Raw genomic sequence first — 13,145 nt, 5'->3', positions numbered from 1 at the left:
TCCAAAAATGACAAGAGATTTAGGACTAACTTTACCATGATTCCCAATTAAAAATTTCATACTGATGGGTTTAACCCATGGTTAACTGAATAAATGATTACAGACCTTATAATAGTATAGCCCTATGGCTAACATTTTTTTGGTGGGGGGGACCTCAATGCATAGTAAGAAATCTTAATACATTTTACATTACATTCTTGTATATCACATACATAGTACACTGGGACAAAGTTTCATAAAACAAAACCTTCTTTCACTATAGGCAATGTACTGATTTTTCCTATTCATTTATAAAAATGTTAGTTGGGCATAAGGGGTGATGACCTAGAATCTAAAAAGCACTGCTGTGTAGTGGTGATAGAAAGCAGGAGAACAGAACAGAAGGTGAACTCAATCTAATAATTCTAAATACATTTAACATACATCTTTGAAGAAAAATCATCAGTAGAATTACAAGGCAAACTGTAGGCAGGGGTTGAGGTAGAAGAGAAAGAAAACAGAACAGCAATCCTTGCCCATCTCAATTTTATCAACCTAATTCTGAGTTTATCTATTGTTTTGAGAAAGAAGGGGAAGGAAAGTCAGGAATGCTAAAAGAGAAGGCAAGAAAGGGAAAATAATAATGATGAAGAAAACATTTTAAACTTACTTGTGTATTACTGGACTGTATATTTATGAGGTAATACCAAAGGTCATGGGAAAGATTAATAGGGTCAAAATAGATGCCTTGAATGTGGAAAGGCCAGACTGAAAGAAATACTTTGTATCTTGTAGTGGCAAATTTAATTACAATTTTAGAGCAAAATAAAATTTATTTTTATAATTATCTTATATAATTTAAGGTAAAGAAGCCCAAGGAGAAATGATCAATGAAAGATTCATGAATTAAATAAAGTCTATTACTCTTTCAAGGTACTCTTTCAAGATGCCACTTTCAAGATTAATAGTTTTGTTTTAAATTGAGAAATTCCACCTTGATTGATATTTAGTGGCTTTGGGAAAAATAAAAGATAGAGAGCTAGGTTTGCAATTCAGCTCTGTCTCTTATTAGCAGAACCTTGTCTTTTCCTTTACATAATGAAGGTGTCTAAATAGATAATCTTGATGATCAATTCCAATAGAAACATTCTAGGATCTATAAAAATTCCTACACATGCACTTCAGTGTAAATATTCAGACCTGGAGGTACTTTTGAAGTGCTATTAATAGTAATAAAGGCTTAGAATGTGTAGAAGAATTTTTTTTTTCTGTCTAGAAAGGTAGAAAATACTGTGAAATCACTTGGGAAATCAAAATGTGAATGGCAAACTTATTAGAAATTACAAAGATTCTTTAGGATGTGAAGGAAAAGAAAGTTAAAGAAAAAATGAATGGGAAAGGAAATGCAAACTTTTAAAATTTAAGAATTCAGCTCACAGGGAAAAAAGTCTAAGATAAAAGGAAAGAGAAATAAAAGGGATCCAAATTGGAATAAAAGAACTAAAACTGTCACTGTTTGCAGATGACATCACGCTCTACATAGAAAATCCTAAAGACACTAGCAGAAAACAACTAGAGCTCACCAATGAATTCAGGGAAGTTGCAGGATGCAAAATTAATATGCAGAAATCTGTTGCATTTCTATACACCAACAATGAAAGATCAGAAAGAGAAATTAAGGAAACAGTTCCATTTACCATCACATCAAAAAGAGTAAAATACCTAGGAATAAACCTACCTAAGGAGGCAAAAGACCTGTACTTCAAAAATTATAAGACACTGATGAAAGAAATCAAAGAAGACACAAACAGATGGAAAGATATACTGTGTTCTTGGACTGGATGAATCAATATTGTCAAAATGACCATACTACCCAAGGCAATCTACAGCATTCAATGCAATCCCTATCAAATTACCAATGGCATTTTTCAAAGCACTATAACAAGATTTTTTAAAATTTGTATGGAAACACAAAAGACCCTGAATAGCCAAAGCAATCTTAAGAAAAACAAATCTGGAGGAATCAGGCTCCCTGACTTCAGACTATACTACAAAGCTACAGTCATCACAACAGTATGGTACACGCACAAAAACAGAAATATAGATCAATGGAACAAGACAGCCCAGAAATAAACCCACTTACCTATAGTCAATTAATCTATGACAAAGGAGGCAGAAATATACAACGGAGAAATAACAGTCTCTTCAATAAGTGGCACTGGGAAAACTGGACAGCTACATGTAAAAGAATAAAACTAGAACGTTTTCTAATACCATACACAAAAATAAACTCAAAATGGATTAAAGACCTAAATTTAAGATCGGATACTATAAAACTCCTAGAGGAAAACATAGACAAGACACTCTCTGACATAAATCGCAGCAATATCTCTTTGGATCCCCCTCCTAGAGAAATGGAAATAAAAACAAAAATAAACAAATGGGACCTAATAAAACTTAAAAAGCTTTTGTACAGCAAAGGAAACCATAAACAAAATGAAAAGACAACGTATAGAATGGGAGAGAAAACATTTGCAAATGATGAGACTCACAAGGGATTAATTTACAAAATATACAAACAGCTCATACAGCTCAATATCAAAAAAAACAAACAACCCAATCAAAAAAAGGGCAGAAGACCTAAATAGACATTATTCCAAAGAAGACATACAGATGGGCAAAAGGCACATGAAAAGACGCTGAACATCACTAATTATTAGAGAAATGCAAATCAAAACTACAATGAGGTACCACCTCACACCGGTTAGAATGGCCATCATCAAAAAGTCTACAAATAATAAATGCTGAAGAAGGTATGGAAAAAAGGAACCTTCCTACACTGTTGGTGGGAATGTAAATTGGTGCAGCCACTATGGAGAACAGTATGGAAGTTCCTCAAAAAACTAAAAATAGAGCTACCATATGATCCTGCAATCTCTCTCCTGGGGATACATCCAGAGAAAACCTTAATTCAAAAAGATACATGCATCCCAATGTTTACTGCAGCACTATTTACAATAGCCAAGACATGGAATCAACCTAATTGTCCATCAACAAATGAATGGATATAGAAGATGTGATATATATATACAATGGAATATTACTCAGCCATAAAAAAGAATGTAATTATTCCATTTGCAGCAATATGGATGGACCCAGAGATTATCCTACTAAGTGAGAAAGACAATTACAATTATATGATATCGCTTATATGTGGGATCTAAAAGAAAGAAAAAAAGACATAAATAAACTTACTTCCAAAACAGAAAGAGACTCACAGACACAGAAAACAAACTTACGGTTACCAAAGGGGAAAGGGGGTGGGAATGGGGATAAATTAATAGGCCGGGATAAACATACAAACTACTGTGTATAAAACAGATAACCAAGATGCAAGAGGGAAGAAATATGGGGATATATGTATACATATAGCTGATTCCCTTTGTTATAAAGCAGAAACTAACACACCACTGTAATGCAATTATACTCTGATAAAGATGTTAAAAAAAATAGATAACCAACCAACAAGGATCTACTGTATAGCACAGGGAACTATACTCAGTATTATGCAATAACCTATAAGGGAAAAGAATCTGAAAGAGAATATATATATATACACACACACACACACACATATATATATATATGAAAAAAAAAAAGAGTCCAAGAAAGCCTGAGTTAAATGAGAGGAAAAATCTATCAGTGTCCTAAGAAATTAAAGTTGGTTAAATACAGGACACACAGGCGAGAAAGGGAAACAGGAAAAAAAGATATTACAAATGGAAATCAGTCTAGTCAACCAGAGAGAAATAAAAACAAGTACAATTATGAAAGAACAAGACTTAAGAAATTTAAAAGAATATACTTATGGGGGACTTCCCTGGAGGCACAGTGATTAGGAATCTGCCTGCCAGTGCAGGGGACATGGGTTCGAGCCCTGGCCCGGGAAGATTCCACATGACACAGAGCAACTAAGCCCACGCGCCACAACTACTGAGTCTGTGCTCTAAAGCCCACGAGCCACAACTACTGAGCCCGAGTGCCACAACGGAGCCCGCACACCTAGAGCCCATGCTCTGCAACAAGGGAAGCCACTGCAATGACAAGCCCGCACACCGCAACGAAGAGTAGCCCCCGCTCACCGCAACTAGAGAAAGCCCACCAGCAGCACTGAAGACCCAACGCAGCCAAAAATAAATTAATTAATTAATTTTAAAAAAAAAGAATATACTTATGGATAAACAACAAGGTCCTACTGTATAGCACAGGGAACTATTATATTCAATATACTATAATAAACCATAATGGAAAAGAATATGAAAAACAATATATGTATGATTGAATCACTGCTGTACAGGAGAAATTAAGACAATATTGTAACTCAATTATACTTCAATAAAATAAAAATTTTTAAATAAATAAATATATACTTTATCAGGGATATATCAGAAAAAATACTACTGGTTTTACTTCTACTTTTAAAACGACTAAATATACAAAATGAGGAGAGGGAGAGCAAACCAGATTGGAGGAATTTTTATACACTATCTTTTAAAACATAATTTTAAAAAGACAGGACCAAATAACATATACCCCTTCTCTGCATTCCCAGGGAGTTTATATATACTACCTTATTCATCTGGAACACTACCTGACAAATAGTGGATACTCAAATATTGGTGCCATGGATTAGTGAACATTAGCTACATCAACAAAACAAAATCCCATTCATTTGAACTACGATAGTTCATAGTCTGTAATAACCTGTAGCACAATTTATCAAAACTTTTAAATTAGCATAAGCAAGATTATAGATACGTATGTAACCCATTAGTTTTCAAGCACTTCTGAAGTATCTATTTTCCTAAAACTATAGGGCAACTAAAAATCACTTTTAGTTTTTCATTGAAACAAATCCCCTAGGGGCCGAATATTAAGCAAGAATTGCCACCCTACTTTGAATTATGCTTATACTTTAAAGTAATCAAAATGTATTCTTCAGAAGTAAAATTCACATATTCCACTAAATCAGACTGCTCTATTTCTTAAAGCACATTTTTTATACGGCCTTCAAATTAATTTTTTTTATGAATTATCCCTTACCTCAAAATTTATTTGAAGGGCTTGCTAAAGTCATGGCCCTTATTATTTTAAAAGAAAGCTCCATAAATGCATTAAAGAAATTAAAGAAAATTATTTCCTGATAAAAGAATCTAAAGACACTATTATATTCATCTAAATATCTCCAATCTCCATATTCTTAAATAAATACCCTTCCAGGAACGGTACACAAAGAAGGGTATTTGACTATTGATTGGAAAAGAACTAGATTTCCATCTTTTTAAAAAAATCCGTTCTACCATTCTGCGGGTTAACTGTCTAATATATAAAACAAGGAGAACAATAACTACTCCACAGGATTGTTGGAAGGGCACAGAAATGTCTATAACAGTACTTTGAAATTACGAAGCCTATTACACAACTGATTGCTAACTCTATTACTGTCATATATTCTCTTTCAAAAAGTCCATTCCCAACCACAACATCAGCTCACTGGAATATCCCATGGCTACATCTATTTTAAATGTCCAAGTTACTTGCTTATAAATAACACAACAGGGCAGAGGGTAAATATCTTCAATATCTCAGAAGTTTTCTGAGTATTAAAAAGCCATGAAATATCCCTTATTATCTAGAATCGTGAGTACCTACATAATGATTAAATCTGTGCAAGTGGAAGATTGAGAGACTCATTAGTAATTTTTGAGAATTCATGGAGATCTCCTTCAATACTGGAAAATTGTTAGTTTTTATATTAATGAAAAGGAGAAAATTAAATAAACATAGGTACAGCACAACATTATTTGGAAAGAGCTGAATTTGAGTTTGTAGTGTTTTCAAACTAGCAAATACCTGGAATATACCAACATCAGAATGATGATGCGATCTGTAACCCCATTCTAATACACTAGGTATAGGATTGGATGCTACATTTTATGAACACTGTGGGAGAACCTAATCAGGGTCCAAAAGATCAAACGGAGTTGTTAACAAGGAGAGTCAGGCAACCATTTCTATTCAAGATCTACTCTGAAAACCCAATGTTAATAGGTGCCTAAAGGAAATTATGAATAAAAGGTATTTTACTTATAATTCAATGGAAAAATGGGATAAAAATATATAAACCTACTTTGAATTACTTTAAAAATCAAAATGAATTACTATTCCATAGTACACAATCTTTTCTACATCCACAACCTCTGTAACTTAGTGTTGCTTAATATTTCTTTGCCTCAGTTGAAATCTGGATCTCCCCTAAAGACATCTAGAGCAGGAAATGCCCTTGTCCCAAAACCCACATGAAGGTGGATTTAGCATCTTTTCCACTCCCCAAGCTGATTCTGGAATATCACTCTTCCACTCTCATGTAAAGTCCTGCCATCATCCTGTGTGACTTTATTGTTTAAATTAAGGACACATAAAATACTCTGACCTCTTAACTCCTTGAACACTTCATTATAGGGACCTTCATGTCTAGTCCAGCTACCACCACATGGCCACATCCTGCTTTTGTAACTATGTTACTTTAGAAATCCTAAATTCTAACAACTCTGTCTCTGATCTCAATCTATTCTTCTATTTCTATCACTCAGGTATTCTAGTGTTATCAGCTCTCTGATCTTATTGGGAAATCCTATACTGTTCCCTCCATGTTTTGCCAATCTACCTTCCCCTCTCCTACCTGGCAGAATAGTTCAGTAGAATTTATGCCCAGAAAGCTTAGGCTTTCTGGGTTAGAGTCTTGGCTTCACTACTTACTAGCTGTAACCATGGGCAACTTATTTAACCTCTCTGTGCTTCAGTTTCCACATTAATTCATTCAACACATACTTTCTGAGTGCCTTCTTAGTGCCAGACAATATTCTAGGTGCTGGGGATTTGGTAGTGAACAAGACCTTATATTCTGGACCTTATATCTTATTAAAGGAAAAGACAGCAATATCTTCATGGGGTTATTAAAAACTTTAAATGAAACATAAACATAGAAGTGTTTAAACCAGTGTATGATACTATAGCAAGCACTCAAATATCAGCTGTTCGTAAATTTCACTTTTTTTCCTTATCCAATTTGATTCTCTGATGCTCTTTTCAGCTGAGCTTCCTACTGAATATAACTATGTATCAATCCCTCACCCCTCAGGGGAACAGAGCAGGGCCTGGGGTAGACAGAGATACACCTCCTCCCCAGTCACTGTGTACCGCAAAATCATGATTACATTCTAGTGTGTTGTGTCCTGAAAAGGGTTGTAAAGCACTGCTGCTACCAATTTCCACAATTCTCTTGCCCTACTGTTCTGCCATTATATATCCATGGTGAAATGCCATTCAACTCAACCATCCTTTTTGTGCCCAAATGAGTACTGCAGAAGAAATGTCACAGAAATGCAAAGATTTGTATACTATACATTCAAGGTCTTTAAAGTCAAATGATCCTTCATCATTGCCAGAAAACTCCTTTTGTATTTCCAGCTCTATCTCCCGTTTTCTATAGTTGGTACTCAAGCCTCCTTTCTTCTCCTCTCAATCTTGACTCCTCAAGAACTCCATTTAGATGGTCCTTGTTCTGAGAAGCTCACCTTAAGCCCCAAAGCCTGTGTTATTAGTTTACCCATTTTTTTGTTTCCCACATACCCTTTTCTCATAGTACATCACATTATGTTATCGCCCATATACCTACCTGTATCTCCACTAATCTATAAGCCCTAAAAAGACAGGAGCCATGTCATCTTTGTAGATTACAGAACTTCCTTCCTAGATTTTTAGATGTTTCCCTCCCTTCCAATTGGTGGAAAGTGGTTCACTTCTATCTAAAATACACCTAGCAACTGAAGATCAAAGGATTAATTGAAATGTTTTTGAAATGACAGCTGGCTTTAAAAAACAAACAAATAAAAACACTTGACAAATTCCACTCTTAAAGGTGTATTTGTCATTCTAGCATCAAGAAGCAGTGTTTAGAGGCCAATAAAGTTCATTTTAGATTAAAAGCAAATAATGGAATAGTTTGACAGCAAAAACATATACAAGCTATCATATACTCAATACAAAGTTAAAATAAATCCAGTCATTATTTTAAAATACCATATATATATTTTGTGGAACTGAAAAGCAAACTCTTTCCCCCTTCACTGACATTACAATAAACACACATATTAGACACAAGGCAAAATTTATCATACCTCTACATCTGAAGCACTTCGGGGCTGAGCTTGGCATAGCATATTTAGTAACTGCAAAATTAATTCTTCAACATACTGAAGAGCATCATCACTAGACTCAAGAGTAGGATGAACTTGCCCCTGAACCTATAAACAAAAAGCAAAGTAATTAAAATGTAGGCTTGTTTCATCTAATTAGACAAATGAAACAAATAATTTTGTTTTTTGGGGTTTTTTTTGCGGTATGCGGGCCTCTCACTGTTGTGGCCTCTCCCGTTGTGGAGCACAAGCTCCGGACGCGCAGGCTCAGCGGCCATGGCTCACGGGCCCAGCCGCTCTGCGGCATGTGGGATCTTCCCTGAGCGGGGCACGAACCCATGTCCCCTGCATTGGCAGGCGGACTCTCAACCACTGCGCCACCAGGGAAGCCCATAATTTTGTTTTTTTAAGTGTGGGTTTGTATTCAAGAACATGGTCTGGCTTGCAAATACAGATTTGAATGTTATGACCCAAGTCTGGGATTCTTAACCTTTTTCCCAGCCACGTGCACCATACATGCTTATTAACATGTTTCTAGAGATTCAAATACTTAATTGCATAATTTCCTTTTTTTTTCTTAAACCATGGTTATCCTGGAGTGTGGGAATATAGAGAGGGAGGGAGAGGCTGAGCTGGGGATAAAAGATGCAGTTTATATGGTTTTTGCCAAGAACCAGTGGTAGTTAGAACACTTAGTCAACACAGTGCTTGGGAAAAATTGACCTCCTATGGGTCCCTTGTTTAACTCTATCTTTCCTACCCAATGATAAAATCCAAGAGGGATATATCTTATTCACCAGAGTAACTGGGATATATCTTATTCATCAAAGTAACCCCAGCATCTAGCGCTGTACATGGCACATAATACAAGCTTGATAAATGTCTGTTGAACAAAGTCACCCGACATCAAAGGACACAAAATGGGCACTTTTGACAATGTGAGACTGTCTATGCTTCAGGAAGATAACTTGATGGTCACTCATTCATAAATGCCCAATAATCTTTACCTTCATTTTCCTCAACCATTTCTTTGGAGGCATCTTAGGCCACCGGTTTTTGTAAAATTTACATTTTAATAACCAGCATGATAGTCTTTACTTGCATCCCTTTGTCACTCACTATGGGTCAAAACTGTTCCCTACTTTAGAAAAGGGCAGAAAAATCAGTTTCAGGAGACAAACAATACATGTTTCAAAATATGCTCAACTCTCTAAAGGACGGTAGAGCTCTCAGAGCTCTCATTGGATGAAAGTACACAGTACTCACTAGCCAAGAGCATTTAGTATGGTCTGTCCTACTACATACACCTCATTAGCTGAGGGTTTGACAGCCTCAATGTATGGAGAAATTTTATTATAAAGTATACCATATAATGAATTTTAAAATATATATTAAAAGTACATAGACATGCATATAAACATATATATGCACTTATAATACTTTTTAAAGAAAAGTATTTTAGAGGCAAATAACATTATGACAATTCAGAACTGTGTGAGGGGTGCTACATTAATTATGACGTTTGAAACAATTTACTGTTATTTTACAGGTGAAGAAACTGAGCCCCAAAAGGCTTAAATCATCTGCCCAAGTACTTTTTATCATTTTTGGTATAGCTATTACCAACCTGATTGTAACTGATCTGCTTACAAATCTCTCACCCTATTAGATGACTGAATGATTGTGCAGTTAAAATAATGGATGGAGTATGGACTAGAACCCAGAATTCATGTTTCTCAGCTTTCTATTCACCAGGCCATCACATTCTGACTAATCTGTGTAGGTAACGAAACTTGTTTGTAAACAGACTCCTCTTCAACACTAAGCATGATTAAAAAGAACTTTTAAAAATGAAACCAAAAAAACCCTGGAACTTTTGAGAACAGTTTTATTTTTATACATTGAATTGCATGCCCTCATTGGCTTAAACTGTTTTCTTAGATACCCTTTAACTTCATGGTTGACTTATCTTCCTTGACAACTGAATCCTAACACTTCATGGTGGGTTTTTTTTTTTTTTTTTTTGGTGGAGGGCTCTCGACTTTTTTAAACTCTCTTTTCTTATTATCTGCTTCTCTTATTTCTGCTTCTCTTATTTCTTTGTTTCTTTTTCCTTACAGAGTTCCATATCTTCCTTCACCCCTCAAATGTGGAGTCCCTCCTTGTCTGTCTGCTCCCTTCTTCTGTTCTCTCTGCCAACTAATCTCATTTACTTCCACATTTTTATCACCTGCATGGATGACTCCAAATCTACCTGTAGTCCTGACTTTTCTCCTGACTTTTAGACCCATATATCAAAATACTTGCTAGATATCTCCACCTATCCTACCAAAATCTCAACTATACATGGGCTGGGGGGGGGGAGTGGGGAGGAACTTATTATAAATGTTGAACAAGAGAAATTATATCTCACAAATGAAAAACAGTACAGACAGCCCCTGGTTTCACCAAGATGTAGTCCCGGAAAATGTAGCTATAATTGGGGTTACTTTCCTATTCAAGGCTCCAGCATCACATAAAATACAGCTACAGATTTATAAAACAACATAATTTTATAAGTAAAAGAGACTTTAGAAGTCATTTCGCTCAGTCCCTTTATTTAGCAGATAATAAAAAGGACACACCCACAATCCTGTAGCTAACTAGTAATGCTGAACCTGGGCCTCCTGGTATTTAGGTCAAAGCTCCTTCCACTAAACCCCTGACTGTCAACGTGGAGGAGTCCTAGTAGCTCCTTCAGCATAAGGAGTAGAATGTCCATGAACTGTATCTATTTATATAGTGGGCTTCTATATAAAACTTCGCTTTTTTTTCTCTTGGCTGCACCACGCAGCATATGGGATCTTAGTTCCCCAACCAGGGATCGAGCCCACACCTCCTGCAGTGGAAGTGTGGAGTCTTAACCACTGGATCACCAGGGAAGTCCCTAAAGCTTGGCTTGAAGTATGCGGTCATACTTTAAGAAACATCAGCATGTCATAAATGTAAATGCAGCACTATAAATCTTATCATCTGAAAAGGTAAAATCATTCAAAATGGGTAAAGTGATCATTGATTACACAAACGATCCCATGTATTACATAAAATTGTAAATATACTAAAAATGTGACATAAAACTAAACTGCTAGAGATAATAAATATTAAGATGAAAATATTTAGGGACTTCCCTGGTGGCGCAGTGGTTAAGAATCTCCCTGCCAATGCAGGGGACATGGGTTGGAGCCCTGGTCCAGGAAGATCCCACATGCCGCGGAGCAACTAAGCCCATGCATCACAACTACTGAGCCTATGCTCTAGAGCAGGCGAGCCACAACTACTGAGCCTGTGTGCCACAACTACTGAAGCCTGTGCGCCTAGAGCCCATGCTCCACCACAAGAGAAGCCACCACAATGAGAAGCCCGCACACCACAGCGAAGAGTGGCCCCCGCTCGCCACAACTAGAGGAAGCCCACACCCAGCAACGAAAACCCAGCATAGCCAAAAAATAAAGATATTTATATATAAAAAAAGGATGAAAATATTTAATCAATAATAATTCTAATTAACTTTAAAAAATATCAAGCCTTTTGAGGAAGTGGTTTAGGTACCTCAAAACACATTTTAGAAAGTGTTCAAGAAGATGTAAATTGATCAGATTATATTTTTTAAATGTTCTCTGTTTTTCAAAGAAACCCATAGAAACTGTATAATTCTTCACTAATATAGCTCCATCTTTAACTGCTCTTCAATTTACACTTTATGCTGAAGCAATTCATACTATTCACAGTTTGTGAAACATGGCATGCAGTTTTCACTCACACTGTTCTCCATGGCTATCATTCATTCTCTTCCCATTTCGCCTGACTTTCAAACCCCAGATCTCGTGTCATTTGGGTAGACTTTCTTGCTTGTTGTCTCTTTCTAAAGCAGAATTAATCTCATTCATTTAACTGATTTATTGAACCTATTAAATACTGGATATATAGAGATTAATAAAAAACAGCCCCTGCTCTATGGGTCTTATACTCTGCTCTGTGCTAATCCTTGTACTAGGTATCACATTTTTGTTATTGGGTTTGTCCTACTGAGTTATAATTACATGTTCCCTTGTCTATTTCCTCTATTGATGCTCCCATTACGCAAGGCCTTGTTTATCTACTTATAGAATCATTTTCTCTTTGCTTTTCACTCTAAACCCCTGACATTCAGGGAATACTCAAAGCCTCTGTGTTATAGGGGAGAAAGGAAGAAAATATCTCTTTCTCAGAATTAAGAGTTAAAAGGGGTGGTGGTAATGCTAGAAGTCTGGTTGATTTCAGGAGAATAAATCCTTATGGCAGAAACCATCAACATATAAAGGCAGTCAGAACTAAAATCAATGTTTATTACGTAGAATCAAATGAACTGTATATAAATACAGTGGTGAAATGCTATGGTTTAAAAAAACAAACCAAAAACCGTGATACTGCTTATCACTTATAGTTAAAATGTTAAGCTTGACACCTTGTATGATACATGAAATTTTAGAAATTCAAATTCAAACAGTTTTATTCGTTGATGGTCACTAATAGCCAAATAAAACCTATTAGGTAAATAAATCAAACAAAGAATTAGGCTTAAATAGAAAATAATGCATGATGCCAACTGTTCACCTAAATTTCTGGAGATTAACCTTTATCACATCTTAAATCTGTCAAATTAGAATCGTAAGGTTCATTCATATGAGACTAATAAATTATTTTAATTCTCTAAAAACAATACTTCAAAATCTCTGACTGAAAAACATGTACAATGGTAAATGCTTAAAGACAAGCAGAACACCAATTCCTGAAATACAGACTTTGCTCTTTATTCTTCCAAGGAAGATGCTGTTAAGAGATTTCTTTAATGAGCAGACAGAAGAAGCATTCCATTTCCTTATACATATA

The 13,145-nt window shown here is 35.7% G+C and overlaps 1 protein-coding gene across 3 annotated transcripts in view; it reads right to left on the bottom strand.

Moving 5' to 3' along the window:
• The window catches only part of SOS1 (SOS Ras/Rac guanine nucleotide exchange factor 1), a 153,604-nt gene that overhangs the window by 77,356 nt on the left and 63,103 nt on the right, over nt 1-13,145 (bottom strand). For all 3 annotated transcript variants that reach the window (XM_079940715.1, XM_079940716.1, XM_079940717.1), the window contains exon 2: nt 8,220-8,345. In XM_079940715.1, the coding sequence (XP_079796841.1) occupies nt 8,220-8,345 (126 nt within the window). The remainder of the gene's footprint in view (nt 1-8,219; nt 8,346-13,145) is intronic.

Source organism: Stenella coeruleoalba, assembly GCF_951394435.1.
Source record: "Stenella coeruleoalba genome assembly, chromosome: 13".
Taxonomy (NCBI): Eukaryota; Metazoa; Chordata; class Mammalia; order Artiodactyla; family Delphinidae; genus Stenella; species Stenella coeruleoalba.
The sequence above is the reverse complement of the archived record's forward strand: the minus strand, read 5'-3'. Positions and strand labels throughout refer to the sequence as shown.